Consider the following 18,354-nt stretch of genomic DNA (forward strand, 5'->3'; position numbering starts at 1 on the left):
CCATTTCAATGAAGAGACCTCATGCAAATAACTACATTCATACAAGAAATATGCAGTATAATTGGGAGATAGTCTCAGAGGGAAGATGTTACCTCTAGAGAGAGATAGGAAAGGTTTCCTGAAGGTAGCATTTGAGCTGTCTTGAAGGAAGCCAAGAGGTGGAGACAAGAAGGGAAAGCATTCCAAGCTTCAAGAGATAGCCAGAGAAAATGCCAACAGTTCCAAGATGGAATATTTTGTTTGGGGAACCTGAAGGAGGTTAGGGTCCCTGAATCAATAGAGCATGTAAAGGAGAGTAAAGTTAAGAAAATTGGGGAAGTGGCTGGGGGCCAAATGACTAAGAGCTTTAAATGTCAAATAAAAGACTATTTTGATTCTAGAGATATTAGGGAACCATTGGAGCTTATTGAGGGGAGGAAGGAGGTGGTGATGTGGTCAGACTTGGGGATTTTTGCTTTAGGAAAATCATTTTGGCAGCTGAAGTGGAGAGAGGTTTGAAGCAGGGAGCCCAACCAGCAAGTGATAAGGACCCATACTAAGATTGTTTGAAGGCACGTATAAAATCAATGCTGTGAAGGTAAAAAGAAGATGGAATATTTGGTATGAGTGTGAGTGGGAAGTTGGGTTTCACATGTAGTTTCCAAATTTGAGTGACTAATTAATGATGGTGGCCTCCTCCACAGTAAATGAAAAATTCTGAAAGGGGAAGATTTTGAGGAAAAAGAATAAATTATATGTTTCGTCCTTGTTTCCATTTGAGATGCCTACAGGACTTTCATTTTGAGAGGAACAAAATAGTGGCTCAGGAGAGTCAGTTGTCCTGGATCCATAGATTTGGGGAATCATCTGCACAGAGATAACATTTGATGAGATATTATGAAATGCTTAGCAAAGTATCTGGCACATAGTGGATATTATATAAGCCCTCTTCTCTTCCCATGAGAGCTGCTGAGATTATCAAGTGAGATAGTGAAAAATGAAAAGGAAAGTGAACCCAGGATGGTACCTTTGGGTTCCCAGGAGCAAACATCTAATACTAATTTGGAGAAGGGTAACTGATCTGCATTGGGAGAGGAAATGTCCTTCCTGGGATTTCTCATACAATAAAATCATGGGTCATGGGATCATAGAGTTAAGACTGGAAGGAATCTTAGACAATATTGATTTCAATGCTCTCATTTTACAGATGAGAAAACTGAGGCATAGAGGGGTTATCACACTTGCTCAGGGTCATGTAGCTAAGAAGTCTCTTAGATGTGATTTGAACCCAGACCTTCCTGAGTCCAAGACCAATGTCCCATTCACTATGCCATTCTGCCTTTCTTGCTCCAGTCCAAGAAAATAAAGGGAAGAAATATAGAGGACCAGACTCTATTTTGGCACTGACTCTATTTTGGTGCTGCTAGAAAGACGAGAGGAAATATTCTGACTTCTGCTCTAGGGAAGGCAATTGGTGCCTCTGCCTTGAGCTAATTGAAAAGCAGATCTAAGAGTTTTGGAAGCATCTGTTCATTACTGTGTATGTGAGGAATTAAAGAAGGGTTAAGGGAAAAAAAATGAAACCTCTCTTTCACATACTTTGTTGATTTAGGCACCCTCATTTCCTTTAAGTTCCTCAAACAAAATAGTCTATCTCTGGATGCTGACATTTTTTTCTGGCTATCCCCCATGCCTGGAATGCTTTCCCTTGTTTCCACCTGCATTCAAGACTCAGCTCAAATGCTACCTTCAAGAAACCTTTCCCATTCCTCTCCACTGGTAAAGCCTTCCCTCTGAAATTATCTCCCATTTACACTGCATATGTATGTAATAAAATAAAAAGGGTCTCAAAGACCAGAGAGAGTGGCAGGGGAGCCTCACTCTGGAAGTCTTAAAACCATTGATCTGCTCCAAGTCTTACTGGAGGAAAAGTTGGAAGAATGGTAGTAGACTGGTATAGGGTGGGGGCAATAGCACCAAGACTCATCATGTCCCACTTTTTGCCTGGCACTTTCTCCCTTTCAGTTGATTGGGCAATGTGGAGTCCACACCTCCCTTATAGTGTGGAGCAAGAGAGGAGAGATGAGTTTAGTTGGAGTTCCTTCTTTGAAAGGGAAGCCGCATCACCCTCCAGTGCCTCTGAGGGAGGTTCCACAGTCATTAACCATCTCTGTGGTCCAGGATTTCCTGGCAGCAGGAGGTGGGGAGGGGGGCAGTTTTATAAGGCCCAAATTCTTGAATCTGTTGGACAAATTATTCTAAAAGATCCTCCTCCCCCCCAGCATCTGTGTTTCAGTCACTGTGTTTAGGCCTGAAGACTCCAGTGTTAAAACAGAAGAGAAAACTGAGCTGTCAGTCTGTTCTGTGCTTTGTAAGCTTCCTGGAGATGTTTAGGCCTTAGAGGCTCTTGGGCACTTTTCTCCCCTTGGGCTGGGTAGGCATATTTTATTATAGGGTTGGCTAGGCTGGGACATTACTAGCATGCTTTGTTGGAGGCCAGTGATGAGGGGGAGGGGGAGGAAGGGTGGGGTAAGATTGGAAATTAAAAAAAGAAGTCTGGAGAGTGAGTGGTTGGAGAAGTTTTCTCCCTGGTCACAGCTTCTGGCCACCACACCTCGAAATGCTTAGAAGTCCTGCAAATATTTCTTTTGAATTTAACTGGAGAATATGCAGACCACACTCTTCAAGCCCTCATTCTCACACAAATATACAGAGTAGGGGCCTCCCCCTGAACCAGTCCAATATGCTGCCTTTGCCTACCCAAAGTGCTTTGGGTTCTGGCATCTTCTCCCCCTGGGTATGCTCTGCTCTGACTTGCTGAAGCTCAGTTTGCCTCTGTCCTTCCCAGCCAGCAGCAGTGGGACACAGGAGCAAGCCTCTCTGGGCTGGTTTGTGATGATTGATTGGTCATGGATTCCTGTCCACCAGGCAACGCTCACTCTCCAGGTTGGTTCATTTTAGTTACAATGTTGGATGGGTAGGGAGGATTTCAAAAATAATATTTGCAAAGAATAGGAGAGCATAGGAAGAGGCAGACACTTTCAAAGAGGTGTCCTTGGCATTGAAAGTCCACTCCTTCCTAAGATAGGGGAACTCAGAGATCATACAGAGTTGTGGAAGCTTGCCTAGGCACTATTTCATCTATTGTACAAGGAAATTGAGGTACTGAGAAATAAGGCTATTGCCTTAGAGTTTCACATGTAGAGTTCAAACCCAGATCCTCTAACCTCAGGCTCTAATTTTCTTTGTAATAAACTACCATACTGTGATTTAAAATGGGGAATTGAAGGAAATGAGGCTCATTCTAGGTCTTTTTTGGGGGCCTTTGACTCCTGAAAAATAGCTTGTCCTGAGATAAAGTTACATCAATGATTGACTGAAGCCTTCTTCATAATTTGCCAGTAAGTCATCAAGAGTCAGGCAAGAGCAAATCAGAAAGACTATAACATCTGGAGGTTCAAGAATGAAATTTCCTTTCTAGAACTTTTTTAGAAGAGTACAGACTCAGTACTCTTCATTAGCCACTGGCTTTTGGGGACGATGTCAAATATGTTGGAAAGTATTAATAGCTTGTTTTCTAAAGGAACTACTATGAATGCTATGAATGCTCTGATACCTGAGAGGTGAGTAGGGAGTAAAAAGACCCTGGTATCAAGAGCCACAGGACTTGAGTTTGAATTTTAGCTTCTGCCATTTACTAGCTCTGTGACCATGGGTTGGTCCCTTAATCTCTCTGAGTCTCAATTTTCTCATCTGTAAAATGGGAACAGTGATACATGTCTTATCTTCCTGGTGTAGATATTGTAAAGGGGTAATTGTAGTTATGTGGGAAAAGCACTGATCTTGGAGTCAATATAAGTTTGGGGGCAGCTAGGGGTTTGGACTGGGACAGGAGTCAGGAAGACCTTTGTTCAATCCAGCTTAGACTCTTAGTAGCGATATGACTCCAAGCAAGTCAGTTAAACTCTGCCTTAGTTTTGTTATTTATAAAATGGGGATCATAAAAATAGTACATACCTAGATCAAATGATATTTATAAAGTGCCTAACACAAGTGTCTGAAACACAGCAGGCATAAACTATTATTTGTTTGTTTTTTGTTTTTTGTTTTTGCAAGGCAATGAGGTTAAGTGAGTTGCCCAAGGTCACATGGCTAGGTAATTATTAAGTGTCTGAGGTTGAATTTGAACTCATGTCCTCCTGACTCCAGGGCCAGTCCTCTGAGTGGTGTCACCTAGCTGCCCCATAAACTATTATTCTTATTAGTTAGGAGACTAAGATTCAAATTGTGGCTCTTACTCTTTGCCAGACTCTGGGAAAACCACTTCAAGTCTCACATCTGAGTTTGAGAAGCAGCTGCATGTGGTGTCAGGACAACCTGGTTTCAGATCCTGTCTCAAATATTTATTAGCTATGTGATCCTGTGTGAACGATGTAATATTTTTATACCTCAATTTCCAGTGATCTCATCTGTATAATGAAAGAGTTGGACTGGATGATCTTTCTAGCTCTCTTAAATCAAATGAGATACTTTCTATATCAAATGTCATTCAATTGCACAATATTTATTGTTTTAGAAACTGAATCTCCCTAGTTCACCTAGACTGGAAAGATTGGTCTGATCTGAATACTAATTGACATGGAAGCTTTAACCCACTCTGTTTTTCTGACCTGGACTGGTTCATGCTCCTAACACAGAGTGGTAGCCCTCCACTCTGGGTGGGTCACTATATTAATGCCAGAATTAGCAGTCAACTTTAACCCCACCGAAGTTCAGAACTCCCAGATTAAAGGATTCCATTAGCTTCAGCCTCTTCCAGTACAAGGATAACACTATATGCTATCACATATGGCCACAATTATTTGTAGAGATCTGTAGACAGAAGGTACTAACTAGACAATACAATTCCTTTGTTTCTTATCACCATGCTTACTCAAATTGTATAATTAATTCTTCATCACTTATCACTATTTATATGCTATATACAGCTCATAACTATGTGAAATCTAGAGCTGAAAGGAACCTCAGAGACCATTTAGTTCAGTCCCCTCCTTTTCAGATGAGTAAACTGAAGCCCAGAGTGGTTTGCCCATACTCATATACATAATTCATAATCAGAGACAAGATAAGGAAAAGATGCTCTAGATTCAGTAATTGACTTGAGGAAACTAAAGCATAAGACCTTTTTATAGCTCATGGTAACTGGATTTGGCATAGTACCTCATCCATAATGTAGCTAGAAATGCCACATGGTAATGGGAGGAATGGATTCTTTATTCCTGGGATCTGTAGGATGGGTCTGGGAGGACAAGGTGAAGAGGGGGTGCACAAGCAATAGATGGTAATGACTAGAGCACCTGCTAATGGAAAGTTGTTTTATAGTTATATGCAATGTAGGGCTCCAGAAATCCCAGGCACTAGGGGGTGGTTAGGGCACATAGCTCTTTTATTGTGATGCCTGGAATTTTTAGTGAATTATATGTGCCAGGAACTACAAGAAGTACCTTAATTCTTCCTGGGAATTGGTATGTAAATGTTTGTCTGTTGATTGAACCCATGATAATAAGTGAATAGAAGATAATCATCTCTTTCACTGGCAGCACCAGTTGGAGTGGGGACTTCCCTCTTGGATCCATTGACATCACATCCCTTGATTTAGCTCAGGCTGAGGCTTTGTTCCAGGGGGAGGAGATGGGAGGGAGATGAGTGTAAACAGGGAAGGTTTGGGGGAAGGCCAGTGGCTGACCAAGGAGATTTTGGCCGGTCATCATTTGGTTCAGGAAATATCTTGGACAGATGTCCCCTCCAGGTACTGTGGTCCTGCTAACTAAGTCCTTTACTAATATTTCACTCCTTACAGTAACTCTGAGAGATTGGTTACTATTATTATTCCCACTTTATTAAGGAAACTGAGGCAGACAGAAGTTAATTGTCTGGCCCAGGATTACTGAGTTAGTCTGGTGAATATCTAAGACTTGATTTGAAGTCAAGTCTTTTTGATTCCCTGCCTAGCGCTCAAATCACTGCACTACCTGGCTGGCTCAGGCTCTCCTGGTACCATCTCCCAGTGGTGATTAGTCTTTTCTTTTTTGATATTTTATTTTATTTTTCTAATTACATCTTATGGAAGTTTTTCAAAATTCCTCTCTTTGCATATTTATAAATTATGCATTTTTCTATCACCCTCCCTTCCCAGTGATGACTTGCATATTTATAAGCTACACATTTTTCTACCACCTTCCCAAACCTCAGTGATGACCAGTCTGGTAAAAGTTGTACATATATCTTTATGTTGAACATATTTACATATTAGTCATTTTGTGTATGAAGAATTAGGACTAAGGGAAAAGAAAAAAAAACCATGGGATTGGATGGAGAAATCAGAGAGAAGTTTTAAAAAAAGTGAACATAGTATCCATTCAGATCCTGTGGTTTGTTTTTTTTCCCCCTCTGGATATGGTATTGTCCCTAACAGGTCACCCAGGGTTATCCTAGATCTCTGAACTGATAAGAGGAACTGCATCCATTGAGGCTGATCAACTCACAATATTGTTGTTAATGTGTACAATGTTCTCTTGGTTCTGCTTCCTTTGCTTAGCATTAGTTCATGCAATTCTTTCCATGCTTCTCTAAAGTCAGACCCTCCTGGGGCCGCTAGGTGGCATAGTGGATAAAACACCGGCCCTGGAGTCAGGAGTACCTGGGTTCAAATCCGATCTCAGACACTTAATAATTACCTAGCTGTGTGGCCTTGGGCAAGCCACTTAACCCCATTTGATTTGCAAAAAACTAAAATAAATAAAGTCAGACCATTCATAGTTTAGTACTCCAAGACATGATGATCAGTCTTTTCAGTTTTTTAGGTTTTTGCAAGGCAAATGGGGTTAAGTGGCTTGCCCAAGGCCACACAGCTAGGTAATTATTAAGTGTCTGAGATCGGATTTGAACCCAGGTACTCCTGACTCCAGGGCCGGTGTTTTATCCACTATGCCACCTAGCCACCCCTAATTTCAGTTTCTTTTTGTTTGCTTTCCTTGAAAGCTGAAAATTTTCTGGCATTTAAAATTTGGTTGGCTTCTGTGTGCTCCACAAATGTGTTGAGATTGGCATACTATCAAAACTAAAGATTGTCAGTGAATGAGCAGGATAGGACAAGGGTGAGATCTTGGGTAGCCCCTTTAGGTACCAGAGGGGTGTCGACCAGTCATCATTTGCTTCAGGAAATATCTTGGGCAGATATCCCCTCCAGGCACTGTGGTGCTGCTAACTAAATCCTTTACTAATATTATCATATAAATATTTTATTTTTTCCCAATTATATACAACAGTAGCTTCTATCTACCATTTTTTGGTAAGGTTTTTAATTTTATACTCCCCCCCTTCCCCCCACAGAAGATAATCTGGTAATCTTACTAATATGATCTCACTTGATCCTTTTTTACAATAACTCTGTGAGATGGGTACTATTATTCTCATTTTATTGAGGAAACTGAGGCAGATAGAAGTATCACCTATTTCTCTTTAAAATATAAATATGGCAGCTACTTATCCCCAAATCCTTGCTATAGGGAACTCAGAATCACTGCGGCTGTGCCACTTCCTCAACCAACTCAAAGCTGAAGATATTTCCTCATTCTTTATTGAGAAAATAGAGACCATTTAATATGAACTTCTCTTTGCTATTATCTTTTTTTTTAAATATATATATTCCCCTTTCCTTTCCTTCACTCTAATCTCAGAGAGGTGGCCCTTCTCCTTGCCCAGACCATCCCCTCTACCTTTACTTTTGAACCCATCCCCTTCATTCTTCCCCAGCAGTTTCCCCCACAATTATTCCTTCTCTTTAATCTTCAGTCCTTCTTTCAGCACCTTCCCTGAAAGAATGAATGAAAAGTAAGTGCTCACTATATGCCAAGCCCTGGGCTACACTGACCCCCTTTCCCATAGAGAAGGATCTTTTGATTTGTAAAGTTAAAAGGATGGTGGATGGAACCCTAGAACAGCAGTAGCACTATTGGTTTGTTCACGGCTCCAGAATTGTAACTGGGTTGGGGGGGGGGGCAACCTCCCTCTCCTGTGGCTGGGTTGACCCAGTGCCAGAATTCAGTTAAATTCTCTACAGCTTACAAACAAGTCCATTTCCCACCCATACTTAAAAACCCATCCTTAGACTCTTCCACCCTCACAGTTACATTTTCAGATCTCTCTTTTTCCAGCCAAACTCCTTGAAAAAGCTATTCATTGACTACATTTCCTCTCCTCTCACTCACTTTTCAACTTTTTGCAATCTGGCTTCTGTCCCATCATTTTGATGAAACTGTTCTCTCCAGTTTCCAAAGAGCCCTCTTTGCCACAGCTGATGCTCCTTTCTCAATCTTCATCCTTCTCCACCTCTTTGTGACCCTTGACATTCTTGATCACCTCCTGAATGATCTTTATATCTGTGTGGGGTTTTGGGATGCTGCCTTCCCTTAGTTCTCCTCTTCCTCATTTGACTATTTTTCAGTCTCTTTTGTTCCATCATCATCCATAGGAAACCTGTTAATAGTGACTACTGCGAGTATGGGTGAAGACTCTCCTGGATTCTCTTTTCTTTCTATACTTTCTCTTTGGCATCTCATCAGATTCACAGCTTAAATGATCAGCTCTATGCTAATGAATACATTTCATGCTCCCTGGTCTTTCCCCTGATTCCCTCTTCACCAACTGCCTACTAGCCATCTCAAATAGGATGTCCTCTAGATGTCTCCAAGCCAACATGTGGAACTGAAGGCATTATCTCTTACCCCCAAGCCCTTTCTTTATCTGGAGTTTCCTTATCTCTTTTCAGGGCTCTGCTGTTAACCCCAGCTCCTCATTGATCTCCAACACCATATAATTCCCCAACTGCCAAACCTTTTTTTTCTTTTGGCAAGGCAATGGGGTTAAGTGATTTGCCAAAGATCACACAGCTAGGTAATTATTAACTGTCTGAGGCCACATTTGAATTCAGGTCTTCCTGAGTCCAGGGCTGGTGCTCTATCCACTGTGCCACCTAGGCGCCCCCCCCAACTGCCAAATTTTGTCATTTTTATGCTGACAACATCTCTTGCATCTTTCTGTAATTAGGTTGCAAATTAGGCTTTCATCACCTCTTTTGCAAAACCCTCCTAATTAAGTGATCTCCTTGTTTCAAGTCTCTCCTCTTTTCAATCTAAAAATCCCCATAGCTGCTGAAATGATTTTCTGATCATTTCACTTTCCTCCTCAGTAAGTTTCAGTGCCTCCTTATTACCACCAGAATCCCTACCACTAAAAATTTTCCATATCCATTTAAGTCCCCCACTCATGAATCATTTTTCCCCCCTCAAGTTTTTTCTGATCCTTTATATGCCTTTTTCTCAAATTATCTGGAAACCATCTATAGGTGTAAACATCATTCTCCATAGCAGCAATGTAAACCCTCCTATTATTTTGGTCTTTGGATGCCTAGTACCTAGAAGAGAACCTAATACAAAAAAATGTACTTTGGTTGATTGACCAAAGTGAGGGTTCCTGATACTCCTGTGTGTCAGTGACTTTGCTGGGATTTTATCAAACCCCCGACTGCCACAGGGCCTCCTGAATTGAGATCCTTGATTCTGATTTTCATATTTTCTTAAAGTCAAAATCTCTCTGAAAAGTAATCTATCCTTTCAAAAGTACGTTATTATGCTTTATTAGTAAGAATTAGAAATGGACTGATTAATATCTCTTGAAGGATTTCGGAGATCATTCAGCCCATTTTCAGTTTAAAGATGAGGAAAAGATGCCCAGAGAAAGAGACTTGTGCAAAGTCATGTGATGAATTAGGAGCAGGGACACATCTACATTGGGAAATGTTTAACATTTAATGTACACAAGATATTCTTAAGCTTAAGTCAAATTAACATCTTCTCTATCACTTTCTTAAGTCTAGACAATCAACAAAGCAATAAATTAAGTCCTGGTTTTTAGCTTTTTGCTTCTTAGTACTCCTGCTACTAGTCCTTTGGTATCTAAGAAGACTACACCAACCAACCAACCAAATGATGGGAGGTATGAGTTGCCCAATTATGTATATTATAGTGAGGGGTATGTTGTGCAAAACTAATTTCAAATAAATAATATTCACTTTGAAAATTGAACAAACATTGCTACCTGAATGTTGAGCTAGGTTTGAGCTGGCCTCAGCACACCCAGAATGATTCATCTCAGAATTGAAACATACATCCTGAGCAAGGACCCCCTCTGCACTGTCCCTGACAAATAGTTATCCGGTCTTCCTTTGAATGCAGTTTACACCTATAGGTGGCTTCCAGATAATTTGAGGGTAAGGCGTATCAGGCTCATGAAAATAGCTCATGAAACAGTCACGTTCCACTGTTGACACATAGTGGTTGTGTGATCCTGGATAAGTCACTTAACTGCTCAGTGGTCTAGACATTTCTCTGAGGGGCGGCTAGGTGGCGGAGTGGATAAAGCACCAGCCCTGGAGTCAGGAGTACCTGGGTTCAAATCCACCTCAGACACTTAATAATTACTTAGCTGTGTGCCCTTGGGCAAGCCACTTAACACCATTTGCCTTGCAAAAACCTTAAAAAAAAAAAGACAATTAGACATTTCTTTGAGACTAGAGGTTGCAGAGAAGGTGCCCAATTACATTGGTAGAGGAACTTTCCTCATTTCAGTCCCTATCTGGCTAATAGGTGTTTCCTTATATGAAGATGAAATGTGCTTACTTGTAATTCTTTGCTCACTGGTCCTGGGTTTGATCTCCCTTCCATATGACAGCCCTTCAGATAATAATAGCTAGCAATTTTATGGACCTACTGAAGGCTAGGTCTTATGCTATGCACTTTACAACTATCTCATTTGATCCTAGAAGTTTACCTTCTTACCTTACTCTTATCCTCAATTTACAAGTAAGGAAACTGAGGCAGAGAGTTAAGGGACTTGCCTAGGTTCACATAGCTAGAAACTGTCTGAAACTAGATTGAAACTCATTTTGTTTCCACCAGCTCTTATTCTCCAGATTAAAGCTCTTTTTTTCCTTCACTGAGTCTTTTTGTGGCATAAACTCCAATCAGCATCCTGGTCTCTCCTCTGTACCCTCTCCTCCTTAGCGCATCTGGAATTCTTCTTGTGCTACCTCCTGGATCTGTCTTCTCTATATTTGTCTCAATTTTTTGATATTATTTCCCTTTCTTAGATTCTCAGCTTCTCGTCTCTAGAACCCACCAAATTTAGGGTTTCTAATATACCCTTAGACAGGCACTTCCCAAGAACCTTCTTTGTCTTTTCCTTTCCCCATCCCATTCCTGCTTCTGTGACCCACCTGAGGACAAGAATCTCTTTACTCACCAGCTTCTTCCCCATCAGCCTAGACATTGCTTAATCAGTTCTGAGGTACCATGGGAAAGGAAGTAAAGAAGCATCTCACTCTCTTGAGACTTTTTTTTGCAAATGAAGGAAAATTCCAGGGATCTAGAATGTAAATTTAGGCAACTTTTGCTTTTTATTTTCTTGTTTCTATACTAAACACTGCAAATAGTAGAGTTTTATTGGATAACCTTTGGACCTTTTAAGCAGATGGTTCATTTTTCACTCAAGATCCACTTTTCTCACTATCAATGTGGTACACCCAACCCCCTTCCCCATTTGATCCTGCCTCCCCAGGTCTTTTCTCTTTGATTTTCCTGTCTCCTTCCTTTTTTATAAGTAAATAGTTTACTCTGCAAACCTCAAACGTTCTTCCCTAGCAGTATTATTGAGCCTGCTTTGTACATTCAAACTTAGAATGAATTCATTCCACTATCATTTTTTGCTTGCCAGCTGTCTGTTTTCCTTTGCCTCCCCCTTCAAAGCCCTTTCTTTCTATCAGAGTGGGAAAAGGATCTTTGAGATCTTCAGATCTTCTGGTCCTGAGATGTCCAACTCAGCCTCTGGAGTGCTGCCCAAAGATTAAAATGTAATTGGGAAATGTTTAACAAAATAAAGCAAAATATAGAACAGCATAGATAATGTTAATTTGTGTTTTCTAAGTCAATACAAAATTGACACCACTGGACTCTAGTCTCAACCTTTGTCTTTTTGACATGCAAGAAAACTGAAGCATGAGAGACTTCCCCAAGAGAGGAAGTAACTTTCCTAAGATCATAAAGTTAGTTAAAAGTCAAACCCAGATCCCTTCCTCTTCCTTAGACTGACTTCTGCTTCCTCCTTGGAACTTGGTACTACCCCTCTTATCACACATCCTGTATTCTCAGGGGGCCATTCTGTCTTGGGTGGTAATCACTACAGGTTTGAGTGTCCTTTAGATCCACTGAGATCTGAAGCAAATTGTTTAAACTCTTTGGGGTACCTGTCTCTAAAGTGAAATTGGTAAATACTTGCTCTCTGAAGCATCTAATGATTGTGGAAATCACAAGTCATTTTTTGGGGGGCCTGTATTTGAGGTATGATCATTGGTGTATCATTAACTAACTTCTGATATGTGGGCATTTTTAGGACCTCACAGAATGTCAGAGCTTGGACATCATCTAATTCAAATCCCTCATTTAACAGGGTGGGAAACTGAGGCCCAGGAAAGCAAAGTCACTTGTTGAAGGTCACCCAGCAAGTTGGTCGTGGGAGTGAGACTAGAACTCAGGTTTCCTGTTAACCAGCCCAGTATTGAAAATCTCTCCTCTTCCTTCTCATTCTATTAATTTAATACTGTTTCAGCAATGGTGCTGTGACGACAGTGGAAAATTACCTGGGTTTGCAACAGGGGAATAGGAGTTATGTGGAAGGTTTTTGCATCTGGGAAATATCACAGGATCACAGAATCTGCAAATCTTAGCAAGATCTTTTATCTCTGAGCTGCTTTTTCCTCCCTGGTCAGATGAAAGGGTTGGACTATATAAGAGGAGACTTAACTTGGAGTACTGGGTACCCCAAGGGATCTCTGGATAGATTTTGTGACCTTCTGTGGGGAAAACATTTTAATTTTTACTAACCTCTAATTAAAATTTAGCATTACTTATTTTGTAATTTTTTTATTCATTTGAAATTTAAATATGACATGATCAAAGAAAAGAAAAAATATTTTCATGTATATAGCAGAATGTGAGAGGATTCAAGATAAAATCATAAATTTCCATTTCAAGAAAACCTATGTAATAAATGTTACACATTATTTTCAAAGTTACCTAGCTTTTCCCTTTGCTTTCATGTAGATTTTCTTTTGTTTTCTGCTGGGCCCAAATCTTCCCTGCTCACCCCACTGCTTTCAAGACTACAATTAAACATGGAAATATATGTGTGTGTGTGTGTGTGTGTGTGTGTGTGTGTACACACATACATAGATGTCCATAATCGAACACATATAAACATAGACACATACATATATAGATATATAAGACTGTACTATGCATATTTCTACTTGTCATCTCTTTCTCTGGAGGTAGACTGCATCTTCCTTCATTGTCCATGTCTTTCCATGTTTTTTCTAATCAACCAGCTCATTGTTTCCTAGCATCACAGCAGTATTCCATCATAATTCCATCTTACCCAAGAGATTGTCTCTGAAATGTTTTCCCAGCAATTCTTTCATTTTTTTAAATAAAAGAAAGATTTTATTTATTTTGAGTTTTACAATTTCTCCCCACCTCTTGTTTTCCTACCCCCCCCCCACACACAGCAGGCAGTCTGTTAGTCTTAACATTGTTTTCATGGTATACATTGGTCTAAGTTCCAGCAATTCTTTTTTTTTTCTTTTTTTTTTTAGGTTTTGCAAGGCAATGGGGTTAAGTGGCTTACCCAAGGCCACACAGCTAGGTCATTATGAAGTGTCTGAGGCTGGATTTGAACTCAGGTCTTCCTGACTCCAGGGCTGTTGCTTTATCCACTGCGGCCACCTAGCCACCCCTCCCAGCAATTCTTTCAATTATGAATGTGGGCAACCAACATTATTCAGAGAAGGGATCTGTAGGTTTCCTCAGGCTGCCAAAGAAGTCAAGGACCCAAAAAAGGTTAGGAACCCTTGAACCAGACAATCTTTTAAGATCTCTTCCATATTAAAATTCTGATTAATGAAATCTTTGGGTTTTCAGCTTTGGGGCAGCTAAATGGAGCAGTAGTTAGAGCACTGGTCCTGGAGTCAGGAGGACCTGAGTTCAAATCCAGCCTCAGACACTTAATACTTAGTTGTGTGACCTTGGAAAAGTCATTTAACCCTACTGCCTTACCAAAAAACCCCCAAAGAAACATTTATTGCTCACCTATTATACACATTGTTTTGTGATAGGTATTGGGATAAATAGCTAAATAAGCCCAATGTTTGCCCCACAAGGAGCTACACAGAAAGCCTAATGTCATAGTTTGGGGGAGCTGCTTAAGGAGGATTTGAAGAATTGCAAGAAGAAGCAAGACCAGTCAGTGATACTAAAAGCAACAAGTTTCTTATGTTTCTGGATGATTGATGTTCTTCATTCTCAAAGAAGACCATAGCATCAGGGAGGTGATACCTTGAAAAGCAAGTGAATTGGATTTGAATGAGGCAGGGCTGAGCTAAGCCACCAGTCTCACTTTTTCCTCCGGAGCCATATGGGTCCAGTGGCTAGATATAGATCAGGACGACTGGAGATGGCCCTGGATGTGAGGCATCAGGGTTATGTGACTTGCCCGAAGTCACATAACTAGTAAGTGTCAGATTTGACTGACTCCAGGGTAGAAATTGCACCAATGTTTCTCATGGGTACATGGAACCTCACATGAGGGAAGGGTCTTACTTTGAGACACTGGTGAGAGTTGAAAAGGGGCAGGAATGAAGGAGTAGGAGACCGCTTATTAACAAGAAGGGTGGATTCTTTCTTTAGGGGAATTATGACCTTCCATGAGATGATCTTGAGGCCATGGCAGAAGGAAGAAGGGGATGGATGATCAATCGATCAATCAATTAGCAAAGCATTTATTCTGTGCCTGTCAGGTGACAGGGACCTATTCTAGTCACTAGATTATATATAAAGACAAAATGAGGGGCAGCTAGGTGGTGCAGGGGACAGAGCACTGGTCTTGGAGTCAGGAGGACTGGTATTCAAACCCAGCCCCAGACACTTGACTCTTATTAGCTGTATGACCTTGGATAAATCACTTAACCCTAATCACTTCACACACACAAAAAGACAAGCTGCAGCCCTTAAGGAACTTACATTCTATTGGGGGAGGCAACAAATATAACTCTAAGTGTATATGGAATCCAACCAGCAGTGCCCTCTGAACCAATGTTCAACTTGTGCCAGTTTGCTGTGAGCACATTCAGGTCAGTCTCATGAAATAGAATCCCTCTGCTTCAGGGAGTTTTATAGGGAGAGGTTAGAAAACCTTTTTGTGGTCCATGTGGTCTTCTCAGCATCATCAATTTGTTTGATTGTCATGGCAACCTTAGAAGATACAATGGGAAAGAATATTGGATCTGGGTTCCAAGGACCTGGGTTCAAATCCTCCCTCTGATATTCACTTGGGTAAGGTTGGGTGTGTTACTTCATCTATTTGGACCTCAAGACCTCATCTGTAAAATGAAGGCCTTGGGCAAGCCAGCTGCTGGGGTCTCTGTGATCATGGGACCTAATTGGTTTCTTTTCTCTGATGTTATAGGTAACTATGGAAAGAATGGAGTAGTTTCAGAAAAGGGACAATAGCAAATAAGAACAATAGTAGTAATAGCAGCTATCTTTTTTTTAAAGCATTTTGAGGTGTGCAAAATGCTTTACATATTTATCATCTCCTTTAACCCCCTAAACAACCCTATCAAGAAGTTGCTGTTCTTATCTCAATATCCAGATGAGAAAACTGAGGCTGAGAAAGATATACATGCTTTGCCCAGGTTCACACAGCTCATAAATGTCTAAAGCATAAAGATTTGGACTCAGATCTTCCTGCCTCCCTGATGTACTTTGGGACATCACTTAGCTATCTAGAGAGAGAGGGGTTATCAAATAGGAGAATATTAAAGTAAAGTCTGCCTGCAATTAGAAAAGCCAAGGGCAGAAAACTCAAAAGTTTTTCTGAATCACCACAGAGTGAGAAGGTGATCAATATAATGCAAATTAGAGTATGATTAAGTACATAAAAAAGCTGACATTTAGGGCATTTATGAAAATTAGTTTTTGAGTGTATATATATATATATATATATATATATATATATATATGGATATAGATATAGATACACGAATACATACATTCTGATGATAGGCACCCTGGTGGAGTGGATAGAGCTGGCTTCAGAGTCATGATGGCCTGGATTCTCACTTCTTTTTTTCTTTTTTTCTTTTTATTATTTATTTAATTAAAGATTTTATTTCTTTTGAGTTTTACAATTTTTCCCCTAATCTTGCTTTCCTCCCCCCACCCCCACAGAAAGCAATTTGTCATTCTTTACCTTGTTTCCATGTTGTACATTGATCCAAATTGAGTGTGATGAGAGAGAAATCATACCCTTAAGGAAGAAACATAAAGCATAAGAGATAATAAGATCAGACAAGATATCTGTTTTTTTTTTTTTTTCTAAATTAAAGGGAATAGTCCTTGGTCTTTGTTCAAACTCCACAGTTCTTTCTCTGGATACAGATAGTATTCTCCATTACAGACAGCCCCAAATTGTCCCTGATTGTTACACTGATGTAATGAAAGAATCCATCAGAGTTGATCATTGCCCCCATGTTGCTATTAGGGTGTACAATGTTCTTCTGGTTCTGCTCATCTTGCTCAGCATCAGTTCATGCAAATCCCTCCAGGCTTCCCTGAATTCCCATCCCTCATGGTTTCTAATAGAACAATAGTGTTCCATGACATACATATACCACAGTTTGCTAAGCCATTCCCCATTGATTTCCAATTCTTTACCACCACAAACAGGGCTGCTATGAATATTTTTGTACACATGATGTTTTTACCCTTTTTTATCATCTCTTCAGGCTATAGACTGGGTTCTCACTTCTGAAAGATACTCTCTTAGGACTTAAGGAAACTCTTTAAAACTATATATTTTGGAGAAGATGCTTTCCTGCCCCAGTACAGGGAGTTTTCACACTTGGGATTTTTCTATGCCAAGAAACTCAGAGGTGTAGTAGAGAGCTGAGACCAAGATAGGTGAGACCAGTGATTTGTCTACTACACCACTGATTTCTCTATGCCAATAAAGTCCAATTTCTATTCAGTGTCCAACTCTTCCTGATCCTTTTGCAGTTTCTCAGCAAAGATATTGGAGTGGTTTGTATTTCTTTCTCTTTCTCATTTGACAGATGAGGAAATTGAGGCAAACCAAGGTGAAGTGATTTGCCCAGGATCACAGCAAATGTTTGAGGCCAGATTTGAATTCAGGAAGATAAGTCTCCTGACTCCATTCTGTCCACTGTAACACCTAGTTCCTTGTTCCAGTTCCTAGCTAGGTCTATATAAACATCCATAAACCTATGTCTATATTTACGTGTTCTTCTCCCCAATAGGATGTACATTCCTTAGGAGAGGAGACTATACGAGGTTGGTCTTTTGTATCCTAGCATTGCATAGAATTGTTTACTCACATGGAAATGAAATGAAATTCGGGGGATATCTTCTAGTCAACCTAATAATATATATGTCTAAAACTTCAGGGAGGATGGAGAGACATCCACAGTAGGAGACATTCTTTGGGGAAACAGATATTTAAAATGTGAAAAGAACTGGGCTAACCAAGGGAGAAGAGGGTTGGCTAGCCAATTCCAGAGAACACTGCCATTTTCTTTTTGCAGGAAAAATATCAAGCAAATATCTCTAGCTTTCCTCCTTCCCCCACACTCCCAGAGTTTGTATTTGTGCTGTTTGGGACAACACAATGAAGGATCAGATAAAATGCAGGGGAATATGGGTCAAATATTGCCGTGAGAGAGTGTAACCAAACCACATGCATCTTTGCAATCTATTCCCAGAATTGGTTTCTGGTCATCAGGCTGCTAGTTGTATTTGGGGAGCCAGCTTCCAACCTGGACCCTCCTGCTGGGCTTACATGAGATTGGAGAGAGGGTCAAGACCTTGCTTGGACCCCCCTTTCCAATAACTATTGCTGCTCTCTACCTAAGGAAGATTAATTTCTTGTTCTCTTTTTTGTTAGCTGACATGCCTCGACAATTCCCCAAACTCAACATTTCAGAGGTGGACGAGCAGGTCCGACTGTTGGCTGAAAAGGTGTTTGCCAAGGTTCTACGAGAGGAAGACAGCAAAGATGCCTTATCACTATTTACCGTGCCTGAGGACTGCCCCATTGGGCAGAAGGAGGCCAAAGAGAGAGAGCTGGAGAAAGAACTTGCTGAGCAGAAGTCCGTGGAGACGGCCAAAAGGTGAGTTTGATGGCCTC

The 18,354-nt window shown here is 40.6% G+C and overlaps 1 protein-coding gene across 4 annotated transcripts in view; it reads left to right on the plus strand.

Annotated features, from left to right (window-relative positions):
- Positions 1 to 18,354, plus strand: part of AMPD3 (adenosine monophosphate deaminase 3) — an 86,041-nt gene that overhangs the window by 11,238 nt on the left and 56,449 nt on the right. For 3 of the 4 annotated variants that reach the window (XM_074230295.1, XM_074230296.1, XM_074230294.1), the window contains exon 2: positions 18,112 to 18,337. In XM_074230295.1, coding sequence (XP_074086396.1) covers positions 18,117 to 18,337 — 221 coding nt within the window. In that variant the 5' untranslated portion in view covers positions 18,112 to 18,116. Of the gene's footprint in view, positions 1 to 2,827; positions 2,926 to 18,111; positions 18,338 to 18,354 lie in introns of all 4 variants that reach the window. The other variant, XM_074230293.1, reaches the window with a different exon arrangement.

Source organism: Macrotis lagotis, chromosome 3 (genome assembly GCF_037893015.1).
Source record: "Macrotis lagotis isolate mMagLag1 chromosome 3, bilby.v1.9.chrom.fasta, whole genome shotgun sequence".
NCBI lineage: Eukaryota > Metazoa > Chordata > Mammalia > Peramelemorphia > Peramelidae > Macrotis > Macrotis lagotis.